The 24,990-nt window shown below is 52.4% G+C and overlaps 2 protein-coding genes across 1 annotated transcript; one reads left to right on the top strand and one right to left on the bottom strand.

The window, feature by feature from the left end:
* Positions 1-24,990, bottom strand: part of LOC128801727 (zinc finger protein 239-like) — a 49,891-nt gene that overhangs the window by 10,881 nt on the left and 14,020 nt on the right.
* On the top strand, positions 1,875-9,602 carry LOC128801728 (zinc finger protein 184-like). Its single transcript, XM_053967809.1, has 2 exons — positions 1,875-2,127; positions 7,600-9,602. The coding sequence occupies exon 2, from the start codon at positions 7,627-7,629 to the stop codon at positions 9,373-9,375; it is 1,749 nt and encodes a 582-aa protein (XP_053823784.1). The 5' UTR covers positions 1,875-2,127; positions 7,600-7,626; the 3' UTR covers positions 9,376-9,602.

Below are 24,990 nucleotides of genomic sequence, written 5' to 3'. Positions count from 1 at the left end.
AGTTATAATTCCAAGGTTCTTATTACAAAACAGCTTAAGGCTTATAATTGTCAATCACAAACAAAAGATTGGCTCCAAAGCCTTCTTCCATGCTTTCCTCGGCTGTTTATTAGAACTCATTTCTATAACTGTCCCATGGCCGTGTTCCACACATTTCACAATTACATTTACACAGGTTACCTTGATTTACCTGACACAAAACACAACTTTGTATTTCACATTCTGCCTTTTCCTTTTCCCTTCTCCCTGTGCCTAACTCTCCTTGTCCTTCCTGCCCCAGGCACTGAGCTGCGGACAGAGACCAGGGAGAACAAATCCCTGCCACAGAACCTCGTGGAAGAGGCCATTTGGAACGGCTCCACGGCGCAGGAATCCAACGGGGAGGAAAAGCCCCAGAGATCCCACACGAGGAGGGGCTGCAAACCCAGCCCGGGGAGCTGTGAGGAGCTAAAACCCTCCCTGTGCCGGGAAGGGTGTGGGGAAGGTGAGAAGAGCTTCAGGCAGAGCTCAGCCTATTCCTGGCGCCTCCAAAGACGGCGGTGCTGGATGCAGAGATCCGTGGGGATGCAGAGATCCCCCTGCAGATCCATGGGTGTAATATATGGCTTAAAATAAATTCGTGCTCAGGACTAAAAAAAAAATACAGTGTCTTTTTAAATGGAATCAAGTGAAAGAACAATATACACAAGATGAATTCCTGTCTCAAAGGATGGTTATTCTGAAGGATTATTCCATCTAGAAGATAAGCATTGAACCCATAAGATGAATATTCCTCACCAGAACAAGATATTCGAGATTACCGTCTAACAGGATTTCAGCAATCAGAGTATTCCAGGGAAAACTCTGCACAAGAAAAGAACATGCATTAATATGTGGAAAGGGGCAAGATCCATGAGAGGGAACAGGAAGACCCCCCAGGAATCCTGCTAGGTCTGAAAACAACACAAAAAACCCCTGCGGAATCAGCACCTTGTGACCTGCCAGGGGCACGGAGCTGCAGAGCCTGAACCCAGCTCCGATCGCCTGGCTCGGCGCTGTTTTGATTGTGGCTTTTCCAATTTTTACTCGGATTTGATTTAATAAATTGCTCTAATTATTAAATTGGCTGATTCATTTATAACAATGGGGCTGCAGAGATCCCCCTGCAGATGCGTGGGGATGCAGAGATCCCCCTGCAGCCCCTGGAGGAGCCAGGCTGGAGCACGGGGATGCCTGAGAGGAGGCTGTGAGCCCGTGGGCAGAGGGGCCCCCGCTGGAGCAGCCTGTCCTGGAAGGACTGAGCCCGTGGCACAGTGACCCACGCTGCAGCACTTGGAGGGGGGCTGTGCCCCAGGGGATGGACTCCGCTCGGAGAAGTTCCTGGACAAGTCTCCGGTGGGAGAGAGCGCAGGGTGCAGCAGGGGAACGACTCCTGTCCCTGAGCAGAGGGAGAAGGCACGGGGGATGAACTGAGCATGGCCCCATTCCCTGTCTCCTGCCCTGCCGGGGGAGGAGGTGCAGCTGGAAGGAGGGAGGCCTGGGGGAAAGCTGGATCCAAGGCTCTTCCTTGACTTCTCATTCTCCTGCTCGCAGGTTTTGGAGTTTTCTGCCCGAAATCTCTGCCCTGCCCCACTCACCCCCAGGGCTTTGGGTGGTTTTCCCTTTTTGGGGGAAATCCAAGCGCTGCACTGATGCTGCTAATTAGGGGCAGGAGAAGTGGGGCTCGTGGGCTTGCCGCAGAGGCGGAGGCAGCGAAGGCGCAGGGCCGGGAAAGCCGTGTCGGGAGGTGCGGAGAAGTTTGTTTGTGTTTGCGCTGGATGCCGGCCCGGGCCCGGGCCCGTTCCAGGGCTGTTCCTCAGCTGCGGCTTTGCCCTCGCACAACCCGGGGGGCCCTGAGAGCGCGGGGCGAGGCGGTGCCGTGTGCAGAGCCCGCCCCTCGCTGCGATTGGCCGGCTGTGCCGTCAGTCGTGGTTGTGGCGCGCTGATTGGTGAGAGCGGGGCGAAGCACGGCCCCGCTGGCGGCCTGAGGGCGGCCCTGGCTGGGCAGCGGCGCCATTGGCGGAGCGTCTGTGCGGGCCCGGGAGCGGCGGCAGCGGCCGGAGGCCGGGGAGGCGGCATTGGCGGAGCTGGGAGGCGGCCCCGGCGCAGGTGGGAGCCGCGCTGGGTTCTGCGGGGGCTCGGGGCTCGCTGCGGGCGGAGGGGGCGGCAGGGGGCTGCGGCGGCTTGCTTGTGCCGTGTCCGGCCCGTGGTGGCCCTGGGCCGAGGGCGCTGCGGGAGCGGCTGCCCGCGCTCTCCTTCCCGCCGCTGCCTGGGCAGGAGCCGCTGCCGGAGCAGCGCTGCCTCGTCCCGCTTGCTGTGGCTAGGACAGAGGTGGCTGCCCCGTCGCCGGGAGCGTGCGGGGAAATTCACGTCGCCGGAGGTTTCTGTGCCCAGAGGAGACCGAGGAGTCCTGTCAAAGTGACTTTATTGCTGGGCAGAGGGAGAGGCCGTGGGCCATTTGCCGTGCGCTCTCTGCCCTTGCTGTAGTACGCAGCCTCCTTTTTATGCTCCTTTTCCCGGCCGCATCTCCCTCTGCCTTTGCCCGCTGTCTGAGGGACTCGGGAGGTTCCGACTTGCCGATGCGCCTGCTGCCTGTCCTCGTTAATGTGCACCCTCCTGGTGTATAAGAGCCGATATTCGTGGCTCTGTGAAGTCTTTGTTCTTCTGGAAGTTGAGGAATTTAGCGGGACTTTGAGCAGCAGTCTGGGTCAATTTGTAACATTTATTGGAACTGATGGTTTCTCCCGTTACTTCCTTATCTACAAGTGCCTGGCCCTGTCTCCAGGCAGATTCACTCATTGACTCTGTTTTGTTCTTCCCGGGTCCCCTTCGGTTGTAGGATTTGTTCTGCTGGCCGTTCATCTTTTCCCCATTTTGGGCGCTCCCTCCAGCCGGGGCTGCATCAATTGACCGCTTTTTTCTGATTACATCATCAAATACTTGAATTCCGACTGATTTCCCTGAACTTGTTAGAGCAAAAACCCCAGTGCTCTGATGCTCCCTGTATAGCATAGACAGTGACAGCACATGTTGGAGTGGGCAGGGAGATGATCCCCCCCCTTATTTTAGTGAAGTTTTGACAACATTCTCCATTTGCTGTTTCCCTTTGCAGCTTCACCCATTTCTGTTGCAGAGTCAGAGATCCTGACCATGGGCTCTGCCTTCAGCTGTGCCAATTGCATCTGTGCAAGCAGGCAGAGCTTGGGGTGAGGGGCAGAGGGAATCAGCCCAATTCCTGCCCCAGGCAAGAAGAGCCGGGTACATTGTCCGCACTTTGCCCCAGCAGTGTTAATTTGCATTTCTAAAGCTCCTCTGCTGGCTGCCTGGAATGCAGCTTCTCTCCCAGAGCAGCCTTCAGCAGCCGCACACGTGGCCCCCCCACAACCTTATGTTTTAGGTTTTTTTTTCTTATTTTCCTTCAAATCATCTCTTTACTGTTTCTGAGTTAAAAGGTAACCTTTAAATCTCTTCTCATTTTGCAAAATGCAGCCTAAAGGTGAACGTCGACAAACCCAGAGCAAAATTTTGGTATCTCTTACACAAACATACACCAAAAAAAATCCGAGGCAATTAATGGTTTTCTACTTCTCCTCGAAGTACAAACTCATTCTCCCATCCCTGACCCAAACCTAACTGGCAGTATAGAAGTAGGATTATTACCAAAAATATTCTAATGCTATAAACTTTGCACTGAAACTGCAGGGAAAATAAAATCTCCACCAATATGTTTAGTGTTAGAGTCAAGGCATTATTGATTCTGGCCAGGATGTGCAACAGAAATCATTCCATCCCCACATAGCCCGGCTGTGCAGAGAAAATCCTTCCGTGACACGTGGGTTTTACTAGATTTCCACAAACTTGATACAGTCTGAACCAATCTAAACCCATTGGTTTAATGTTCTATAATTTCAGGTTGTGCAGTTTTTAGTATTTGGGTTCCTATTGGACCCGGATTTGTTTGCTTCTGATGTTAATTAGGTGGGAACTGCTGGATTTCCTTCTCAGCCTTTTGCAGAGCAGGTGTCTCCAGCTGTGCCGGGGGCAGTGTCTGGGGTAGGTGTTGGTTGCTGTTTGCTGCTGGGCGTTGCTGTTTTGCTGCTGGTCGTTATCTTTGTGGGTATCTTTTGGGCCATTCACAGAGTGTTGAGCTGTTCAACTCATCTCCATGGAGTGGTGGGACATCCCTTAAAAAAACCTTGAACCTTTCATTGCCCGAGGCCAAGGCAAGGCAAGCCTGAGTAGAGAAATCAAATGTTGAAAAGGTTGAAGTCGATGCCCTGGTGTATTTTCCATGGATGCAATGGCAGGCAGCGCAGTGTGTGAGTGTAAGTGAGAGGCAGAGTGGAATTGTGCCGTTGTGTTCCCCAGCAGCTGCGGCAGTGCAGGCACAGAAAGCACTGAAGCTGCAGCAGTGGCAGCAAGGATTGGCCCCGGTGTCTGGAGATGCCAAAGGAGGATGGGCAGGCGGAGGATTTGAGCAGAGGATGTGTGGGCAGGCCCAGGGCCTTGCCCCGCTGTGGAGGCCTGGCTGCTGCTGCGCTGCCTTCAGTGCAGGCTCAGTGGGGGCCTCCCATCCTCCTGCTGCAGGCGGGAAGTGCAAATCTCCGGGGCTTCAGAGCCCTGGAGCCGAGGCTGAGGGGTCCCCCCGTGTTCAGCTGTGCTGGCGGCTGTTTCTGGCCTCAGGGCCACTTGGCACGGGCCGCGCCACTTGGCCACCAGTGGTGCTGCTTTGCAGTCCTTAGGCAGGGCCCGATGTCCTGCTTGGATGTTGGCAACAGCAAAGTGCCAAGGCAGGCTCTGTGCCAGCCCAGCTTCCTGTGGCAGAGATTTCACAAGAGACAGGATTGTGGCCACAGACTGCTTTAGATGTCCATCCCTTATCTCCAGCCTGCACTAGGTGGAGAATTAGCAGGGTAAGGAATTGCCAGGATGAATTGCAAGGGAGACAATTGAATATCGGACCTGGGTCTGGCTCTTCTTCTTGTCTAAGCCAATGGCAAAAGCCGTACCCATGGCATCTTGGTTTCCAGCCCTGACTCCTTGCCAGGGGCTGTTTGGGTGGGCTCTCCCCTGCCCAGGAGGGCAATGCCTCTGCCAGGTGCTTGTGGCCGACCCCGTCCCCTGGGTGCTGGGGCCCACTTGGGCGCTGGGGTTGATCCCTGAGGGGCTGTAGGAACTGTGCCATGGCCTTTGCCTTCAGCTTGGCCTTTGGCTCATCCCTCCTTGCATTCAGCTGCTGTGCCTTTGTGCCCAAGTGCTCCAGGGCCTTCTTCTGCCACTCCTGCAGCCCCGCTCAGTGCCTGTGGGTGCTCATCCTCTGACAGCTGCTGAGCTTTCTGCAAAATCTTTCCTTTCTCCAGGGACCCAAACCAAATGGTTAATAGAAAATCCTGATCCTTGCATGTGCACTGTGCATTTCCCAGCTGTTCCTTTGTTTTCCTGCTTGTGCTCAGGGTCCCCTCCAGAGCCCGTATGGCAGAGCCGGTCCCTGTCCTGCCGCAGTGTCCAAAGGCGGCCCCCCCGGCGGGCAGGGCCGGCAGCTCCCCGGGGCCGGGCAGCGGCCGGGGCGTCCCGCAGCCTCCTGGGGGCCGGGGGCCAGTGCTGGCCCTGCCCGGGGCTGGTGGGGTTAGGCAGCGCCTGGCGCTGAGCCCCGGCTGCCCCACAGCCCCGGCCCGGCCCCGCAGCTCCCCACAGGCCCCCAGCCCGTGCTCCCGGTCCCGCAGCTCTGCGCCCGGTGCTGCCGCTGCCCACCGCAGAGAAACCCCCTGACATCCTGACCTCCTTCTTTTCCTGTCCTGGAAACCTGGGATGGAGAGGAGCAGGATCAGCTGGCAAATTCTGAGCATAAAACAGTGCTGGAAAACATCTCAGTGCTCTGTATTTTTCTCTTCCTCCTCTTTTCCATCATCCTTTTTCTTGCCACATTGATCCCTCCTGCTGCTTCTTGCCTTCCCCATATTGCTGCACACTCCCCTTCACCCGATCCCTTCCCAGCACACCAACACCATCCATCCCCTGTTGTCCAAATCCCTTCTCCACTTCCGTTATTGCCCTCCTGGGTGTCCATGTCCTTAATTACCTGAGGGAAATGTGCAAACGACCTCAACATTCTCCCAGGGGACCCTTCAGAGACATTTTGAGCTCATCATCCCTTTGGCCAGGACCCCTCCCTGGCTTTCCCTTTTCTCCCCTCCCTGGGTGCCCTGCCATGTTCACTCCCCGAAGATCCCAGTGCACTCACGGATGAGATTTTCAGTGCTCTCTCCCTGCTGCCTCCTCACAGACCCCCCTGATGTGTCACTTGTCTGTCTCCTGGTCACTGCCGGGTCCCCAATCAATCCCCGGTGCCGCCGCCAGCCAAGGGAGCCGATCACCCAAAGTGGGTGAGGCACCTTCAGCTGCACTCCCTGCCCGCCGCCCTGGACGGTGGAAGGAATTCCGGATGAGCCCCAGGGTGTGCGGAAACATTGACATCAGCAGAGCAATGATAACATTTTCTGAAACCGATGGCTTCTCCTGTCACTTCCTTATGTACAGGTCTCTGGCCCTATCTCCGAGCAGATTGACAGCATCTGTTTGTAAAGACACTTTCCTCTTGTTCCTTTCATGGGGGTGCCCCGTTTGCGGGAGATCCCCCCTGGAGCAGGGTGTCCCCTCTTGCTGCAGGCCCAGCCCTCAGACAGAGCTCAGCCAATCAGAGCACGCGGCGCTGATGACTCACCAGTTGCCAGGCAGACTCGCAGCTCCCAGCCTTCCCCACCTGGACCCCACCTGCGCCCCCCCTCGGCCCCAGCGCCCCCCGCGAGGGGAATTTGGGGAGGTGGGAGTGGGGCAGCGCCAAGGCCGGGCCCCCCGCGCTGTCCTGGCGGGAGCGGCTGCAGTGGGGACCGAGTGCGGGCGGAGGCGGCCGAGAGCCCAGCGCTGCCCCAGCCCGACCTGCCCCAGCTCCATCCCTGCCCCTGCACTGGGTTGCTGTGGGTTTGGGGGGAAGAGGGAGCCGGCAGTGGGTGCTGGGCCTGGGGGCAGGAGGAGAAGGGAAGGAGAAGCAGGGTTGAGGAACAAAATGGTCAAACGCTGCACGTGTCAGGAGAAGGTGGGATTGTGCAAAGAGGAGGAGTAGCAGGAGGAAGAGGAGTGTGAGGAAGAGCAGAGACACAGGAGGAGGAGGAGGAGGAGGAGCAGAAACAGGAAGCAGCACAAGGTTCCATCCCTCCCTGTATCTGCAGCCTCCCCCCAGCCCCAGGAGCGCTGCTCCCCCCACATGCAGCAGGTGACTGTGGAGGGGGATCCATGATTTTCACGGGGTGAATCTTGGTGTTTCTGAGCTTTCTTGGGCTAAATGTTGGTGCTTTGGTTTTATGTGGCAGCTGAATCTTTATCTTTTGGAGGAAGTTTTTGCTGAGTTGCGATGTTTGGGGAGTTTTTGATCTGTGTCTTGAAGTTTGCAGGATTTCTGGGCTGAATCTTGGTGTTTTGGAGGTTCTTACAGAAACAAGATTCCCAATGACTTCCTGAGATGAACTTGGGCAAGGAGGAACCTCCAGTCCAAGGTGCTCTCCTCTTGTTTTTTCCCCAAACCAGGATTTGTCGTTGCCAGAGCGTGGCTGGATGGAGGAGGAGGAAAAGCCCCAGAGATCCTGCAGGAGGAGTGGCTGCAAACCCAGCCCAGGGAGCTGCGGGAAGGAAAGAGCCCCCCTGAGCCAGGAAGGCGGCCAGAGATCCAGCCAGAGCTCGGAGCTGGTGGAGAAGGCTCATGGCAGGGAGAAGCCACACAGGTGCTTGGAATGTGGGCAGGGCTTCAGCCGGAGCTCCAAGCTGATCCGGCACCAGAGGATCCACACTGGGGAACGGCCCTACGAGTGTGGGGAGTGTGGGAAGAGTTTCCGAGACAACTCCCACCTGATCCAGCACCAGAGGATCCACACTGGGGAGCGGCCCTATGAGTGTGGGGAGTGTGGGAAGAGCTTCAGAGACAGCTCCAACCTTAACCAGCACCAGAGGATCCACACTGGGGAATGGCCCTACAAGTGTGGGGAGTGTGGGACGGGTTTCAACCAGAGATCCCACCTGATCCGGCACCAGAGGATCCACACTGGGGAACGGCCCTATGAGTGTGGGGAGTGTGGGAAAAGCTTCAGAGACAGCTCCCACCTGGTCCGGCACCAGAGGATCCACACTGGGGAACGGCCCTATGAGTGTGGGGAGTGTGGGAAGGGTTTCAGAGACAGCTCCCATCTGATCGAGCACCAGAGGATCCACACTGGGGAACGGCCCTACGAGTGTGGGGAGTGTGGGAAGGGCTTCAAAGAGAGCTCTGGGCTGCTCCGGCACCAGGTGATCCACACTGGGGAACGGCCCTTCGAGTGTGGTGAATGTGGGAAGGGTTTCCGAGACAGCTCCAACCTGAACCAGCACCAGAGGATCCACACTGGGGAACGGCCCTACAAGTGTGGGGAGTGTGGGCTGGGTTTCAACCAGAGCTCCCACCTGATCCGGCACCAGAGGATCCACACTGGGGAACGGCCCTACGAGTGTGGGGAGTGTGGGAAGGGCTTCAACCAGAGCTCCAGCCTGATCGAGCACCAGAGGATCCACACTGGGGAACGGCCCTACGAGTGCTTGGAATGTGGGAAGGGTTTCAACCAGAGCTCCAATCTTATCCAGCACCAGAGGATCCACACTGGGGAACGGCCCTATAAGTGTGGGGAGTGTGGGAAGAGCTTCAGAGAGAGCTCTGCGCTGCTCCGGCACCAGGTGATCCACACTGGGGAATGGCCCTACAGCTGCTTGGAATGTGGGAAGGGTTTCAGCCGGAGCTCTGAGCTGATCCGGCACCAGGTGATCCACACCGGGGAACGACCCTTTGAGTGCTTGGAATGCGGGAAGGGCTTTGGGTGCCGCTCTGCCCTGAGAGCACACCAGCGCATCCACACTGGGGAGAGGCCCTACGAGTGTCCTCAGTGTGGGAAGAGGTTTCAGACCAGCTCCGATCTCCTCGTACATGAGCGGATTCACACAGAGGAGAGGCCCTTCCGCTGCTCTGACTGTGGGAAGGGCTTCAAGCAAAACTCCCATCTCACCGTGCACCAGCGCGTCCACACCGGGGAGAGGCCCTACGAGTGTCCCCAGTGTGGGAAGAGGTTTCAGAGCAGCTCCGATCTCCTCCTACACGAGCGGATTCACACAGAGGAGAGGCCCTTCCGCTGCCCCGACTGCGGGAAGGGCTTCAAGCGAAACTCCAGCCTCACCATGCACCGGCGCATCCACACCGGGGAGAGGCCCTACCAGTGTGGGGAGTGTGGGAAGAGCTTCTCCAGGAGCTCAACCTTGACAAAACACCAACAGCGGCGCCACTAAGGGAAGCCCTGTGAGTGCCCTGAGTGAGGGAAGAGCTTCGAGTGAGGGAGGAGAGTGAGGGCAGAGCTTCGTGCGCTGCTCCAGCTCCATCCCCCATGGGAGGCTCCGGGCTGGATGATCCCCGGTGCCCCCTGTTTGGTGGAGCCCTGGTGATCCCCATTGTGTGGGGGGAAGGTGTTGGCTTCTTCTCCTTGTGCTGCTGTGATTTGGGGTAGTTCCCATGGATGGGGGAGGGGCCGTGAGTGGGGGGTCCTGGTGCACTAGGGGAGATGGCTCATGGCTCGGGGGGTGTCCAATAGTTTTGGGGGGGGTCAGTGAATTGGGTGAGGCAATGCACGGGGGCGGTCCCGGTGCTCGGTGATTGGGGGGTTGTCGGAATCCAGGACATCCCTCTGGCTGCCCTGGATGGCTTGAGCTTCTGGCAGGGGGCTCGGAGACCTTGGCATGGTGTCAAGAATACCTGTGGCTTTGGTTTTAGCCCCTGGAGAAAATGGCCAGCTTTGTGTGAGGAATTACAAGCCACAAGGGTTTGAGTAGTGTGGTAGGTGAATTAACACAGGGTGAAAAAGTAGAATTTTAGGGTTTTAAAATAAGGGGTTCAAGGGGACAAGATGGAGGGATTTGGGCTTGTCCTGACCTTCTTCTCCTCCTTCTTGCCCTCCATGTCTTGCTGTGATGGTGACACTTTTCTATTGGTTGAAGGTAGAGTCACACTGTCCCACAGAAATGATAGATGTTCGCATGTTATTGTAAACATAGTACAGGTAGTTTTTAGTGTAAAAGGTAAACACCGCCCTGAGGGCAGGGAGACTGCCACAGACCGACCTGCTGGACAGAGCTCAGCAGAGCGGACAAAGCATGTTATTGATAAGAGAAAATAAACGACCGTGAGAAGCAAAGCTGCGCATCTCGACTTCTTCTTTGGCCGCGGGGCTGGGAGAAAAGGACTTTTCACAATCTCGGGGTCATCTGGACCACCAGAAAACCTAGAAGGGGGGTCTCCACTCGTCCCAGTGGGGGGGGTCAGTGCTTGAGGTGGGGTCAGGGGCACTGAAGGTGGTGACCCTGGGGAAGGGTCAGTGCTCAGCAGCGGGGGCTGCCTGGGGACCCCCCCAGTCCCCAAATCACAGCCGGGTCTCCTGCAAGGCACTGAGGGGAGGCTCATTCACCCCCCTGCCCCCACCAGCGTCGCCACACGCCTTCCCCAAGTGTCCCCAAGTGCTCCCAAAGTGTCCTCAGAATGTCCCCAAGTCTCTGCAGAGGTGACCCCCAGCCCATGGCGGCCCAGTGGTGATGTTGCTCTGTCCACAGCAACCTCGAGATGTCCTCGGTGGCTCTTTGGCTCTGCTCGGCCACTGCGTGGCCACTGTGGCCAGGAGAGGGACAGAAGAACAGGGAGTTGATTTCCCCAAGTGTCCCCAGCAGGTGACGTTTGGCCTGGTGGGCACTGGCCTCCCACAGCTGCTCGGCCTCGGCCACCGTGACCACCAAGGCTGAACGGAAATCAGGGGACACCTGCATTGTCCCCTCCAGGCCTAACTCGATGTCCCCGAGGCGGCGCTGCAGCTCCTGGGGGATCGCGGTGGCTTCGTCACATGTGGTCACCAAGTCCCCCAGCAGCCCCAGGTACAGCTCCAGCCGCTGCTCCCTCCTGATGGCCGCATCCACCGGCTGTCCCCTCCTGGTGGCTGCATCCCTGCAGGCGTCACGGAGCTTGGTGGTCTCCTTGGCCACCCATGCCCAGCTGTCCACGAGCCTGTCCAGCACACGCCGCCAGGCGCTGGCCAGGGCTCTCACACAGGCCCAGGTGGTCCCTGGGGTGTCCCTGAGGTTGGCCAGGGTCCAGCCCAGGGAGGGGTCAGGGCGGTGGCCTAGGGAGGGGACACGGTAGTGGCTAAGGGCATCCTGGAGGTGAAAGATCAAGGTCCCCACTGAATAGCGGTGAAAAATCAAGAACCCACAATTCCAATAAAGGTTTGGAGGGACGGTATGTTTATTACAGTGCTGGGCGCAGGTAGGGATTGTTTCCCTTCAAAGGACATGCGTGCCCCTGAGGACTCCCGATCCTTTTTTATTATCCCTTACTAATTTACATATGCATAGAATTTCACAATAGGTTCATGTGAATTCATTCTGCTGATTTCACGTTACACTCACAGCTAGTTACACTTGTATCTAGTTTTTTGTCAGAAAGTACAGCAAGAACACCTGGGTCACTCTGCGCTGTCTGTTTCAAGCTCCGAGGAGTCTTTCTTATCTCTTATCTCTTTAGCTTGGAAATTTGCATTCTTTCTCCTCTGCTGGAGCAGTTTTGCTAGTGCTGCAGTTACCAGACTAAACAGCATGTTTTACTTACATTAGCAAGCTAACATTTCATCTAAATCCAAATGGATTTCGACCCTGTTAAACTTTCACTCTGTCTCATTCCCCCCTTTCCATAAGATGAGAAGTAAATTCTTTTACTTAATGCAAATCCTTACGTTAATAAGTGTCCCTTAATGCTTTACTATGTACATTTGACCTACTAGGCACATTTGCAATAGCACAAGGAGTTCCCAGGCATGCACAATCTTTACTAGGATATACAAGCCCAGTTTTCTGATCAGTGACTGGATGAATCTCAAAGTGGCAGATACTTTGTTCAGCATCAAGACACACATCTTGAGCATTAATAGTATTGCTTTCACAAATGCATCCTTGTTGTTCCCCAGTAGCACAAGATTGTAAGTTTACTGTTTGCCACTTTTCATTCACCTTTCGTGCCCACACCCTATGTTCTGGGGGATAGAGCACCATTTTTCATGATTTAATCCTAGGGTGATGATGGGGTGGATAACATAAACAGTGGCATTACTTACAGTAAGTACAAAGGCAGTGGCCACATTAGAGGCAGGATCATAGGTCACAGATGCTTTGAAATTTCTTTATATAATCTGAAAATTTGTCATAGTCCATCAGGATTGGAACTTTTTCTCAGAATCAATGGCATTATCGCAGACAATCCTTCGAATTTCAGCTGGAAAATTACTTTCGTCCCCTCCCGTATGATCAAAGCTGCTGTTCGCTGCATCCAAAACTGTGCTTGTATAAAACTGAAAGCTAAAGACACGTTATCTTGAACCATACCAGGTGCTCCTACTATGAACTTGTGATCTTGGAGCCTGGCCTTTTAGGGATAACTGTAGGGCTTGTTCTAAGTTTGCCAGTCCACCTGCTGCAGTGGCCAGCTCTCTCATAGATCCAGGGTACTGATTAGAACCTGGGACCAAGGCCATTCAGTATTTTTTTGGATAGAGGTATTCTAGGACTTCAATTACAATTATACACAAAGCAGTTCCATAAATAAAATTACAAACTAGCTCCCAGAATGCACTCATTTTGCCCAAATAAGTTTCAGTCTCAGTTCATTGTCTCTTGGTGTCAATTTCCAAGGGGCTTCTGGGGCCTGCTTCATTCGAGTGTGGTGGATCCAGTCATTCTGCTACTTAATCTTGATAGTGGTGTGGGTGGTGAGAAGCATCTGGAACGGTCCTTCCCACTGTGGTTCAAAGTCTTTTCTGTAAGAGACTTAACGTATACTTAATTCCCAGGCTGTATGTCATGTAGCTCCCTGCTTGGAGTTCCAGCCACATGTCTTTTCATTTTCTTTGACCTGTCTTCTTAAAGCCACCATCTAGGTCTCTTGCACTATTCTGGAAATAAAATAGTGATCCTTTGTCTGGGAATATTGTGACTGGAACTCTTAAAGCGGTATTATTTACTCTGGTCACCTTGACAGTTCTGGTGGGGAATGCTTCTGGCCACCCTGAAAGTGTATTTGTCAATACTCATAAATACTGACATGCCCCTTTCCATGGGGGTTTTGAAAAGCCAATTTACCACAGTTGTCCGGGTCCTTGGCCTGTCCCAGTCTGACCAAGTTTTGTCTGGGGGTATTCTTAGGGTTAGTCTGGAGGCAAGGATCACACTGTCAGTTCACCTGAGTGATAGTGGCATATAAATTCCTGACAATGATCCTTTCAATCAGATTTGTGTTCTAAAAGGCCTGTGGAAGCTACCACTTAAAAGTCAACACTTCGTTTTGATGCACACTGTAATACTGTCATGTCACAGTGCGCTGTTGTGGCGTGCTGGGCAGCGACAGCAGGGGCACGACCTTCCCCCCGAGGGCTCTGCTATTCCCAGTTATCGCTTGGTCCGGCGCAGGAACAGATAAGGACGACACAGGACTTGGGGTAACACTGGATGGATTTATTAGGTCCACGACCTGGGACCCTGTTGCATGCTGGGATTGAGTTTTAGGGGTTCTTATTTGTGTTAGCTAGTCGAGTCCTGTGTACCCCCGTGCTTCCCCCGTGTCGTTCCCCCCCGCACTGTTTCTAGCCCCATGCTGCCTGCCGTTGGATTTTACACCCCCTGCCGCTCCTGTGACCACTCCCCCGTCCGGCCCCAGGAAGCCCCGTGTCCACCGCCCCATCCCCACAATCCCACTCAGCCCGAGGCTCGGTGTTTGCCCCTGCGGTATCCCGGTTGGTCGCTGTCCTACGTTGTTGGGGAAGATGAAATAGCAAGGCCCTATAAATATGATGGCCTGGCAAAAGAATCAGAGAATACAGATATCGAGATGAAAACAAGGTTTGAAATACCAAACCTTCATTACTGAGCATCCTGAAAACAATAATACAGCCAAGCTGAAAGCAATCCCCCCTTCTGATAGATCCTAAGGTCAAATGGAATGTCCTGTCTCACCCCCCAATGTATGGTTCATCCCATACCTGTAACCCTCCCCTGAAGTATCCGATGTCTGTAACCCCATTGGCCCAAGTCCTGTCCCAGCCCACCTTGAAGCCCCCTGATAAGGTGTGGCCGAGGGACCGGACGCTCTCTCTCTTGGACCCTCCTGCTGGGACGCCCACCTGGCACTCTCTCTCTCTCTCTCTCCCTCTCTCCCCCCCCGCTCTCCCTGGGCCTGCCACGAGTTGTGGCTAGCAACTCTAAGCAGGGCCCTTCATCCTTTACAATAAACCATATGCTCTAAAGACCGGGCCTCAGAGATCCTCACCACCACCCATCCAAACCGTCCTGGAGTCCAGCAGTCCCCGCACTACGTCATCACCACGGCACCCCCACGGATTGGGGGAGGAACGTCTGCCCTCCCTATCAAATCCCCTATATCATCCTATATCATTCCGCTCCCTCCTGAGTCCCACGGCCATTTCCCCCACGTGGAGTGGGAAGCGCAGGTCGCTACCCCCTCACCGCAGCTCTCCGTGACAATAAAGCCTTCCCGCCTTCCTCGTGGGTGATTTGGACGTTCCTCCCCTCTTTGCCTCAGACCCTTGCGCAGATGACGGAACCTGGCAGACCCTGACCGGCGTGCCGGCGTCAGCGGCACGCGGGAGAGAAGCAGCGGACCCGGAAGTCAGGGCAGGGGCAGCGCCGAAGGGCGTCAGAGCTGCCCCAGACCTGGGAGAAAGAGTGCAACGCTGCAGGACCCCAAGACAAAAGTTAGGGGGTCTGCAGAGGGTTTTATAGGGGGAGTGGTATAGGGCAACCAACCCATGAGGGCATGGCAGGGGAGGAATCTAGGGCAGGACTAACATTGTATAAACCTATCAGGGAGAGCAGGGGAGGGGGATAATGCAAAGCAACAAATGGGGTATCGAATACTACAAGATAGAAGTCCTGGCTTGTAAGATAAGCATATATTCTATTTGTCAACTGTCCGAGGTGGTGCAGGTATCTTTTGTTAAGTTGGGCAGTTTTCTTATCTCTTCCAAGAACAATGTCTCCCCCCAGGGAGATATCTTCTGTTAATGGGCCATTGAATGGCTCACTGCCACTCAGCCTGTTCACTGGATTCCCAGAGGAAGACCAGGCCCATCTACTCTATCACCAGACAAGAAAACTACACCCTTCTACTGGACCATCGCTTCAGCAGCATTTCATCTGCCACTCCAGGAGCAGGAGGAGCAGCCACCATTTAACTGGACTATCACCAACACCCTGACTCCTCAGAGTGTCAGGTTTCTGACTCTACCAGTAGTTTTGTTTGTACTAATTACATTTTTTTTAATGTAGTTTTTTTCCTAGTAAAGAACTGTTATTCCCATATCTTTGCCTAAGAGCCTTTTTATTTTGAAATTGTGGTAATTTAGAGGGAGGGGGTTTACCTTTTCCATTTCACGGGAGGCCCTTGCCTTCCTTCACAGACTCCTGTCTTTTCAAACAAAGACAATAGTCAAGGAGCACTCTGGAAAAAAGGGTAGGGATAGGGAGGATTGACAGCTTGGGAGGAAGGAAGTTAGGGAATGGCTTGGGGAGATTGGTAACTCGGGAGGGGAGGAGATTAGAGAGGAGAATAGTGGGGAAACACAAACTTAAAGCAAAAACCACACCACAGCATCTCCTCCTTTTCTTTTAAAATAAAGAGAGGGGAGAGCCCTGGTGTTCAAACAAATTGGTGAAGGGTATGGGTGTATGACAATACCACATTCATATAACAGATACAGCAAATTTCACATAACGGATACTATTCTTTCACATCATATAACAATTTACTAGAACAACAGAGATGATTCAGAAACTATCAGGAAAAGGATAAACTTATCATTGCTATAAGGTATAGGATAAAAATCTTCTTCACCAAATATAAAATGCACAAAGTCCTCATAAAGCGCAGGTGGATCCGAGGTATGAAACAGAGCGGAATTGGGGGCATTGGGATTTCTGGGGCTTGACGAGTGACCGAAGAGAACAGTATATTCCATTTTAGATAGAAACACCATTTAAGGTATATATTTTTTTTCTTTTTGAGGCCAGAAAATGGGAAGAGGTTATAGTAAAGGAGCAAATCCTTCCAAAGCAAAGAGAATTTCCCATAACAGCCCCTTGGGGCAACTGTTAGACCAATGGGATTCTCAGAAGACCACAAAGGGTCTAGACAAGAGTAAGATGATACATTAGAGTATAGAAGTATGGCCGAAGTTAGGATTACAGGGAGAGTAGCCATGGTATGGAACCTGAGATCAGTGGATGTGTAATCAGTTAAACCAACACCAAAAAAAAAAAACCAAACCCGAGAGGACCTTGATATAGAACAACAATCTTATGCAGCTTGCTGGCTGGAGAATTCTATAAATAATGAGACTGAGAATATGCAAGTTACAAAGAAATAGAGAGGAAGACAAAGAGAATAGAGAGGGGGAGACTAGAAAAATAAAGGAATGGGACCCCCTCGATTTCCTGCCCCCTTCTGCTCCTGTTACTTCTCCAACAGTTTCCCCAGCTGGTCCTTCAGCCCCTCCTATTGAGTCCCTGATTCCTTTCCCCCATTTTCCCACCTCGGTTCCATCGTCCTTCCCCCAGTTTCCTCAACCATCTCCCCAACTCCCTCTTCCCCTTCTCCAGCTGGAGTTTCCTTGCCTCCTCCCACTTGGGAGCCGAGGCCACCCTTGCCCAGTGTTGAGACCCTGGCATGCCCCTGGCATTGCCCAGTGTTGAGACCCTGGCATGCCCCTGGCATGCCCCCTGGTCTCCAGTGTCTGTCTCCACTACTATTTCCCTGCCTGGTGCCTTAGAAAAAGGGCCCTATTGTGGCACCCAATCCAAAGCACCAAGGGTGGAGGGGCTCTTTCCCCTTAGAGGGGTTCCTATGGGTAGAGCAGCTGGGGGAGTTAGATTTGTGGAAGGTTTGTGAGTTAGGTTTTGGAAGTTTGGCAGCTTCCGAAGTCTGGGGATTTGGGAAAGAGCTAAGAAATTTAGTGGAAGACCCCGCTGGAATATCTAGCCAGTTGGACCAATTTCTAGGGCTGAGTATTTGTACCTGGGGAGAGCTGAGCTATTCTGAGCATTCTGTTCTCTCCGAGAGAGGTCCAGATGATCCGAGCGGCAGGGGTGAAGATATAGGAAAGAGAGGGTGGATTTGGGGCCCCCAGGGAACCAGGGGATGCCATTGGTGGACCCCAACTGGAGTCCCAGACAGAAAGAAGGAAGGCAAAACATGAGAGACTATAGGCCCCTCATGATAAAGAGGGATCAAAGAGTATCCCTAGGGGAAGCAACACCAAATTGGCCTTTGATGGTACTCAGGAGAAGGATGAGACCCTGGCAATTTGGTTTAACCGACTAAAAACAAAATTTCCAGTTATATTCAAATATAGACCCAGATAGCCCAGAGGGTCAAGTCCTCTTGAAGGTCTAGCTTGTCACCAAATCCTGGCCCGATATTAGACAAAAAACTAGAAAAGATGGAGGACTGGCAAGAAAAGAACATGAATGAGTTGCTCAAGGAAGCCCTAAGAATGTATTTAAGTGGGGAAGACAAAAAAGCCAATAGCCTACCTCTCAAAACTACTAGAGCCAGTAGCCAGAGGATGGCCAACTTGCCTGCAAATAATCACAGCAGCAGCTAAGTTGACCCTGCAAGAGAAAATTAAAGTACAAGCATTTACTAGTGATCATAGATCACCTCACTCACTGGGTGGAGGCTTTCCCAACCAAAAAGGAAACTGCGCAGGAGCTTGCAAGAATATTCGTAGAAAACAGACCTCGACACAGGCTAGTCAGTAACATTGACTCGGACCGAGGTCCATATTTTGTCGCTCAAACTTTACATCAAGTAACAAAAGCCCTGGGGATAAAGTGGAGATTGCACACCCCATGGCATCCTCAAAGCTCTGGAAGAGTGGAAAGGATGAATAGAACTCTTAAAAATGTGATAACCAAATTAATTGAAGAGACAAAGATGAATTGGCCGAGGTGTTTACCTCTCGCTCTCTTGCGCATCAGAACCAGACCTTGGTCCGACATAGGGGTCTTTCCCTAGGAAATGATGTTTGGACTCCCTTTTTTTAATCACCCCTTTCAGTACAGCAGATTATCTAGAAGGGGAAGCAGCAACTCAGAAATATTTAGAGGTCATAGGAAAATCCCTAGAAGGCCTCAGAAAGAAGGGGTATCTCCCCCAAACTTCCCCTCTTGACACCAATGCCCACAACATCAGTCCCGGGGATTGGGTGTTGATAAAGTCCTGAAACATTACCACTCCATTAACCCCCAAATTCGAAGAACCTTTCCAGGTGCTACTCACCACACACACTGCGGTGCGAACCCAAGGAAAAGGCTGGACCCACGTCACCAGAGTCAAAGGACCAGTGCCACCCCCGGATGCCAGACCAGACCCAACAGTGTCACCTGCCTCCTCTTGTGCATGGACAGTAATTAAGAAACCAGAGGACTTAAAATTAACTTTAAGGAAGACTTGCTAGAGACTGATACACAGTAAGATGTTAATAACTGTTTTGGAGTCAAAGTACCATAGTAAAGGTTTAAGTACTTGGTAATTGTTTAATAAGAATAAGTGTCCTTTAGCCAAAAGAGTTAACTGAAAAAAATTTTAATCAGAATATTATTAAGTCCTACTTAGTTTCTAAAGAACAGGAGAATTACCATCAGACATAAGTAAAAGCATACAAATGCCAAAAGAAGTTAGCCCTCAAAAACCAAAGACTGTAAGTTGATGCAGACTTAAGCCCGGGCAAAGAAATAGAGGAGGGATTTGTAATGAACAGTTTCCAAGTGTTCCCCAGAGACGCAGGCAGGGCCTTCTTAGTTCCCATGGCAACACCAAAAAAGCTACTAACTCTAGGTAAGTACCGATTGACTTTTACCCATCACCATCACCTAAAAAAGAATAGACTAGGTTAGGCTGTGAGAAGCAGGGAGACAGAAAGAGAGAGAGCCGTGGTGCTGCCACCAGGGAAGGAGCGGGGACAGCTGTTGTTCTGGACTTCAGCAACAGGCTCTGCACGCCACGCCTCCTCATCCTCTGGCCACCGGTGTGCCACAAGGAAAGAAGAAGGGACAGCTGCTGCTCTGGGCTTCAGCGACAGGCTCTGCACGCCTCCTTCCTTTCGGCCACTTGGGAAAGCTACGACCATGGGGGCGAGCTCTGTGTCGAGCCCCCTGCCCAGCTGATCTTTTTAATAAAGAGCTGAACATTAATAAAGGCATTAGCCCTGTTCATTTCAGTTGGGGGCTCGTTCGGGATAGCCACGCCCGAAGAGGACCCCCGGACAGCTGGACAGCTCATCCACCTGCTTCGAAGGACCCTCGGGAGTCGCTGGCTACCTTTGGACCCTAGGATCAGCGTGAGACGAGCAACGCAGAGGAGCGTCGGATTGGTAAGAAAAACTGGGAGACAAGCGGATGAATGGTGAGTGAGTGAGACGGGGGCCGGCAGCTCGGACCTCCGAAGTGAGAGGGACCCGCTAGTACCGCGTTTCCGGACTCCTGTGAAGGGGCCGGCCGGGAACGGGAGGAAGCGAGTGGAATAGAGGAGCGACTGCTAGCGACTCTGGGGGTGAGTCGAATGGACCCAAAGTTTGTGTGCTTGTGATGTCCGGACATTGTGTGGTTAATGTGTTCTTAATCGTGTGAGTGCCTGGTGTATAAAGAGAGTGAACGAGCGAGCCAGCGAGTGTACCCGTGGTGTGGGGGGAAGTTCTACCCATGTCTGAAGTGGCCGAGTGAGGCCCGAGGCGCCGGCTGGGATAAGCTGTGGGGGCAGGGAGCGCCCCGCGGAGAAGTGGAACAAGTGGAGAAACGTGGGTGAGGACGTTTACTGTGTTTAAAGGTGGTGATTTGTGTAGACTGTGCACATTTTAACCATGGCTAGACGAACCTGGGGGGTTCCTCTGCCCCAGTGGTTCGGACTTGATTCCTGGAATTTTACTGTGTGCTGTTTTTCTGATTGTGCCCAGAGTGTGTGGGGACCAGAGGAAGCTGATGTGGAGAGGTGCTGAAGTGTTGTATGCTGTGTTGTGTTGAAAAAAGTGGGCACTTGTGGAGATACCACCTTTCCCAGTGAGTTGGTGTGGTTCTTCCCCGGCATTGTGGTAATTTGATTCTCGGGATTGTAGGGTTGTGTTTCTGGAGATTTTAGGATTTTGCTTCCAACAAGTGTAGCATTTTATGCAGAAGAGCTACAGTACGGTGATTTATGTTTAACTGTGGTAAAACAAATTAGAGGAATTCCAGGAATTCCTCCCCCACAGCAACTTAAACCCTGACTCTGGTGAATTTGAGATAAGGAGGGGGGGTCTGTGTTTGTGGGCATATCAGAGTTTTTGCTGTAACAGGCACAGCCTTTTGCAGGGCAGCAAAGTGAGTGTCAATAGAAACAATGCTTTAATTAGATTGCACGGGAAGAGAACTGGAAAAGACTGAGATTTTGTGAAAGAGAGTTTAAATAAAGGAGAAATGCCAAAGTGATAAATGGAATAGCCTGCAGGCAATTCCTGGAAGTTTTTGGTGCATTGAGAGGCTGGCACCTTGCGTGAGTACGACTGCAATACAGAGTTTGTGAGAGGGGCTGGTATTGCTGTTCTATGCCCCAAGTGTAAATTGAAGGTTCCTGATCAAGCCGGTTCGGAACCTGAGACCTTAAAGCTTATGTGTGGAGGATCACATCTGATACCTGCCACCTGGGGGTGTGTGTGTGAGAAAAACTGAGAAAAGACTGTGAGGCTTGTGTAGAAACGAAACTCCACAGGAAGAAGGAAGAAGCCTTTCAAATTTCCTAGAACTCCAAGGATACAGAGTATTAAAGAAAAAGGCATGGGCATGGCAGGCTGGTGCCAGCTGTGGGTTTATAATTACAGACTGTTTGTCAGATAGAGATCTCCAGTGGACAAAGGAAGCCACACGGGCCATTCACCAGCTAAAGAGTGCCCTCATGTCAGCTCCAGCTTTGGGACTTCCAGATTCTTTCTATTCTCCCATGTGGCTCAGGACTTGAATTCATACCGGAGGGCAGTTGATTACTTTTCCAAGCAACTAGGTGCAATGCCAAAGGATGGCCAGGTTGCCTCAGAGCTGTAGCAGCAGTCGTGCTGAATATACAAGAAGCACGCAAGTTTACCCTGGGACAGAAATTGACTGCACTAGTGTCCCACACAGTGCCCGCAGTACTGGAAGTAAAGGGCAGCCACCGGCTCTCACCACAGAGGTTCCTGAAGTACCAGGCCATCGTGGTAGAACAAGATGATATAGAGAGAGTGGTAACTAACATTGTCAGTCCAGCTTCTTTTCTCAGTGGAAATCAAGGAGAAGCAGTACACCACAACTGCCTGGAGACTACTGAAGTTACTTACTCCAGCCACCCAGACTTAAAGGACACTCCTTTGGACGATGCAGAGACCTGGTTCACTGACAGGAGTAGCTACGTTGCCAGTGAAAAGCAACCTGCTGGATATGCAGTCACTACCTGCAGAGAGGTAATAGAATCTGTACCCTTACCAACAGGCACCTCTGCGCAGAAGGCCGAGATTATTGCACTGCCCCGTGCCTTGGAAATGGCAAAAGGAAAGAGAATAAACATTTAGACAGACTCTAGACATGCATTTGGAGTTGTGCAGGCACATGGAGCTGTCTAGAGAGAGAGGGGGGACTGCTGACCTCACAAGGAAAGAACATCAAACACGCACAAGAGATAATCCGGCTGCTGGAAGTGTGCATATTAAAGCAGAGCAGAGAGTGAGCTCAGAATTGGGAAAAAGAAATGAGCTGGTGGATGGAAAGGCAAAGAAAGCAGCAAAAGGTGAGGTAATTATGGACAGCTTTCCCTTAAAGGTAAGCCAGAATATAATAATAATACTAATAATCAAAAGGGCCATATAACAAAGAGGAGTGGGCTACCATTGAAAGGGAGCTGGTAATCCCTTTCCATACGTGTGGTCACTAGTAAGGGAGGAGCACCAGAAAACACACTGGGGCCTAACTACTTAAAAGCTTTGATAAAGTCTGGCTCCGTTCCCAGAATGACCAAGGCTACCAGTGCTGTGGTGTGGTTTTTGCTTTAAGTTTGTGTTTGCCCACTATTCTCCTCCCTAATCTCCTCCCCTCCCAAGTTACCAATCTCCCCAAGGCCTTCCCTAACTTCTTCCCTCCCAAGCTGTCAATCCTCCCTATCCCCACCCCTTTTTCCAGTGTGTTCCTTGTCTATCTTGTAGTATTCGATACCCCATTTGTTGCTTTGTATTATCCCCCTCCCCTGCTCTCCCTGATAGGTTTATAGAATGTTAGTCCTGCCCTAGATTCCTCCCCTGCCATGCCCTCATTGGTTGGTTGCCCTATACCACTCCCCCTATAAAAACCTCTGCAGACCCCCTAACTTTTGTCTTGGGATCCTAGGTCGTGGACCTAACAAATCCATCCAGTTTTACCCCAAGTCCCGTGTCGTCGTTATCTGTTCTTGCGCCAGACCAAGCGATAACTGGGAATAGCAGAGCTCTCAAGGGGAAGGTCGCGCCCCTGCTGTCGCTGCCCAGCACGCCACAACAGTGCACTGCGACAGATGGTGGCAGAGGATGGGTTCCTCCTTTGTCTTTTGAAACAAATGGGCAAATCTGTGGGGGTGCCCGCCTCACTGAAGAAGAGGGGAAAGGAACACCAAGAACAAAGATCAGCAAGCTCTGCTTTGGACTCTAAGAGGAGCTGAGTGGAAAATTTGAGGCTCCGGGACTCTCTCGTCCTTGCCAACGTGCTCTCCACCCCTGACTTTCTTCTTGCCATCGGGCACCCCGAGGGGGCGGACTTACCCAAAGGATGAAGAGAGAAGGCTTGTCGGATGGCTCACACTAAGCTGAGTCAGGGCCCTGAGCAGTGAGAGGGAAGATCCCAGAATCTCTGCAGGGCAAGGTGTTTGCACTGGGACGAGCACACCAGGGGCTGACAGTGGCTGTGGCCAAGGTCCCGGGGACAGGCCTTGAAGCACCAGGAACACCCAGGTCCCTGGCGGCGACAAGCTGAGAAAGAAAAAGTCCCCAGTTAATTGCAATTACACCACGGAAGCCGGCTCCCAAACTGGCTAAGGAGAACGATTCCGGGCCGGCGCATCCTGATAAGAAGCTGGTCCGAGGGGATTTCCACCGTCACTCCCGTGGATCCTCAAGGCGAATGGCCAGAAACACGCCTCCACCCGCGCTCCGAGGGTAAGTGAGCCGAAGCAGGGCATATCCCCGGCGGGTGGTTTTAGTCTTCAAGAGCTGGTGGCCAAGCTTGCGGAGATCACAGGTACCCTCCACTTCTCCAACACTGGGGCTCTTCCCCAAAAGGTTGGAACATTCCCTGAGGGTACCCTCCACTTATCAGGAGAGTGCCTTTTCTAGTCTCTCTTATCCAAAGCTGGGCTCTCCCCCAAAAAGCTGGGGCATCCCATGAGGGCTGAGAGAGTAGAAAAAGCAAGAATGGGGCAGAAATTTTCCACCAAACGACGGCATGTTCATAAGTATAGGGGAGAATTTAATAATAAAGAGGCCCGCGACATCCACACACACCATCGAGATCTTGTTGCGGCAGGCCCCTCCCCTGTAAGTTCCCCTGTGGTTTCTGTAAAGCCCCCTGTACCCTCTGTCCCTCGGACTTCCCAAAACCCTTCCCTATCCTCCCTTGGGGATGGCGTTGGCCGTGCCATCCCAAGTGCCCTGCCGGACACTGTTCAGGCCGTACGAGGGAACTGCAGTATACCCAGCACCCCCTTTCCAAGATGGCCATGGCCACGCCGCTTGGAGCCCACTTTCCCGCCATTGACCTTCTTTTCCAGCCCCAAACTTACCGCCAGCCCCGCCCCTTCCGCAGACGCCACTACACGAATTGTGTGCAGGAGGCCAGGCCCCTTTGTAGAAATGCGGAGCTGGACCACCCCCTACTCCTTCCTCCAACTCCTCCTCTGAGGGGACGTCCCATCTTTGGGAGGTCCCTTCCCTGTCTGGGGGGACTCGTTCGGAGGAAGGTGGAGCCGGAAACCCAGACTGGGAAGTCGCCGTTTTGTTTCCTCCCAAGATGGCTGCGCCCAGGTCAATCACCACACCTGTACCCCATACTACTTCTGGCAGTCACCAATGCGATCATGGTTTTTCCTGTGAATTAAATCAAATCCGGATTCAATTGGCATTCAGTTTTTGGAAGGATCTTCCGAATGGCCTTGATCCTTCAAGGCCTCTCTGAAAACCCTTCCGGATAATAGACTTGCAAGCTGCAGCAGTTGCAATAAATAATCAAGTAAAAAAAAGAAACAGAAGGAACAATTTAGAACATGTTATAAAGGGACATTGGGCGAATGTTTGCCCATCCCAAAAATCAAAAATTTGCTATACATACAAAACGAAGGGACACACAATAAAAATAAAAAGAAACAGTCAAAATAAAATTACTTCTTGGACTTGCAGAGGTGATTGCTCAAGTTCCCTATCCATTTCCCTAACTATACCCTACCTGATATTCCTTTTGATTTCTATATTATTACCATTTAGTATTATAAGTAGAAATTAAATATTGATTTATTAATCAACTCCCCACATCTCAAACCAGGTTTTTTGTATTATGCAATTGTCCTTTATGTTCTAGACAATTTTGAAGTAATTTATTTGTTGAGTTATGTGTTATAGAAGGAAGAGCCACCCAATCAAGTTAATGCCCACCGTTTCCATGCAGCCGTCAGGTGAAAAATAAAATTAGTACATCACCCTTCAGTGACCGTGTCTTGCAAGACGATTGGCCCCCTGAAGTACTTTGTGTTCTCTTCGGTCACTCGTCAAGCCCCAGAAATCCCAA

Source organism: Vidua chalybeata, chromosome 31 (genome assembly GCF_026979565.1).
Source record: "Vidua chalybeata isolate OUT-0048 chromosome 31, bVidCha1 merged haplotype, whole genome shotgun sequence".
In the NCBI taxonomy this organism is placed as follows: Eukaryota; Metazoa; Chordata; class Aves; order Passeriformes; family Viduidae; genus Vidua; species Vidua chalybeata.
The sequence above is the reverse complement of the archived record's forward strand: the minus strand, read 5'-3'. Positions and strand labels throughout refer to the sequence as shown.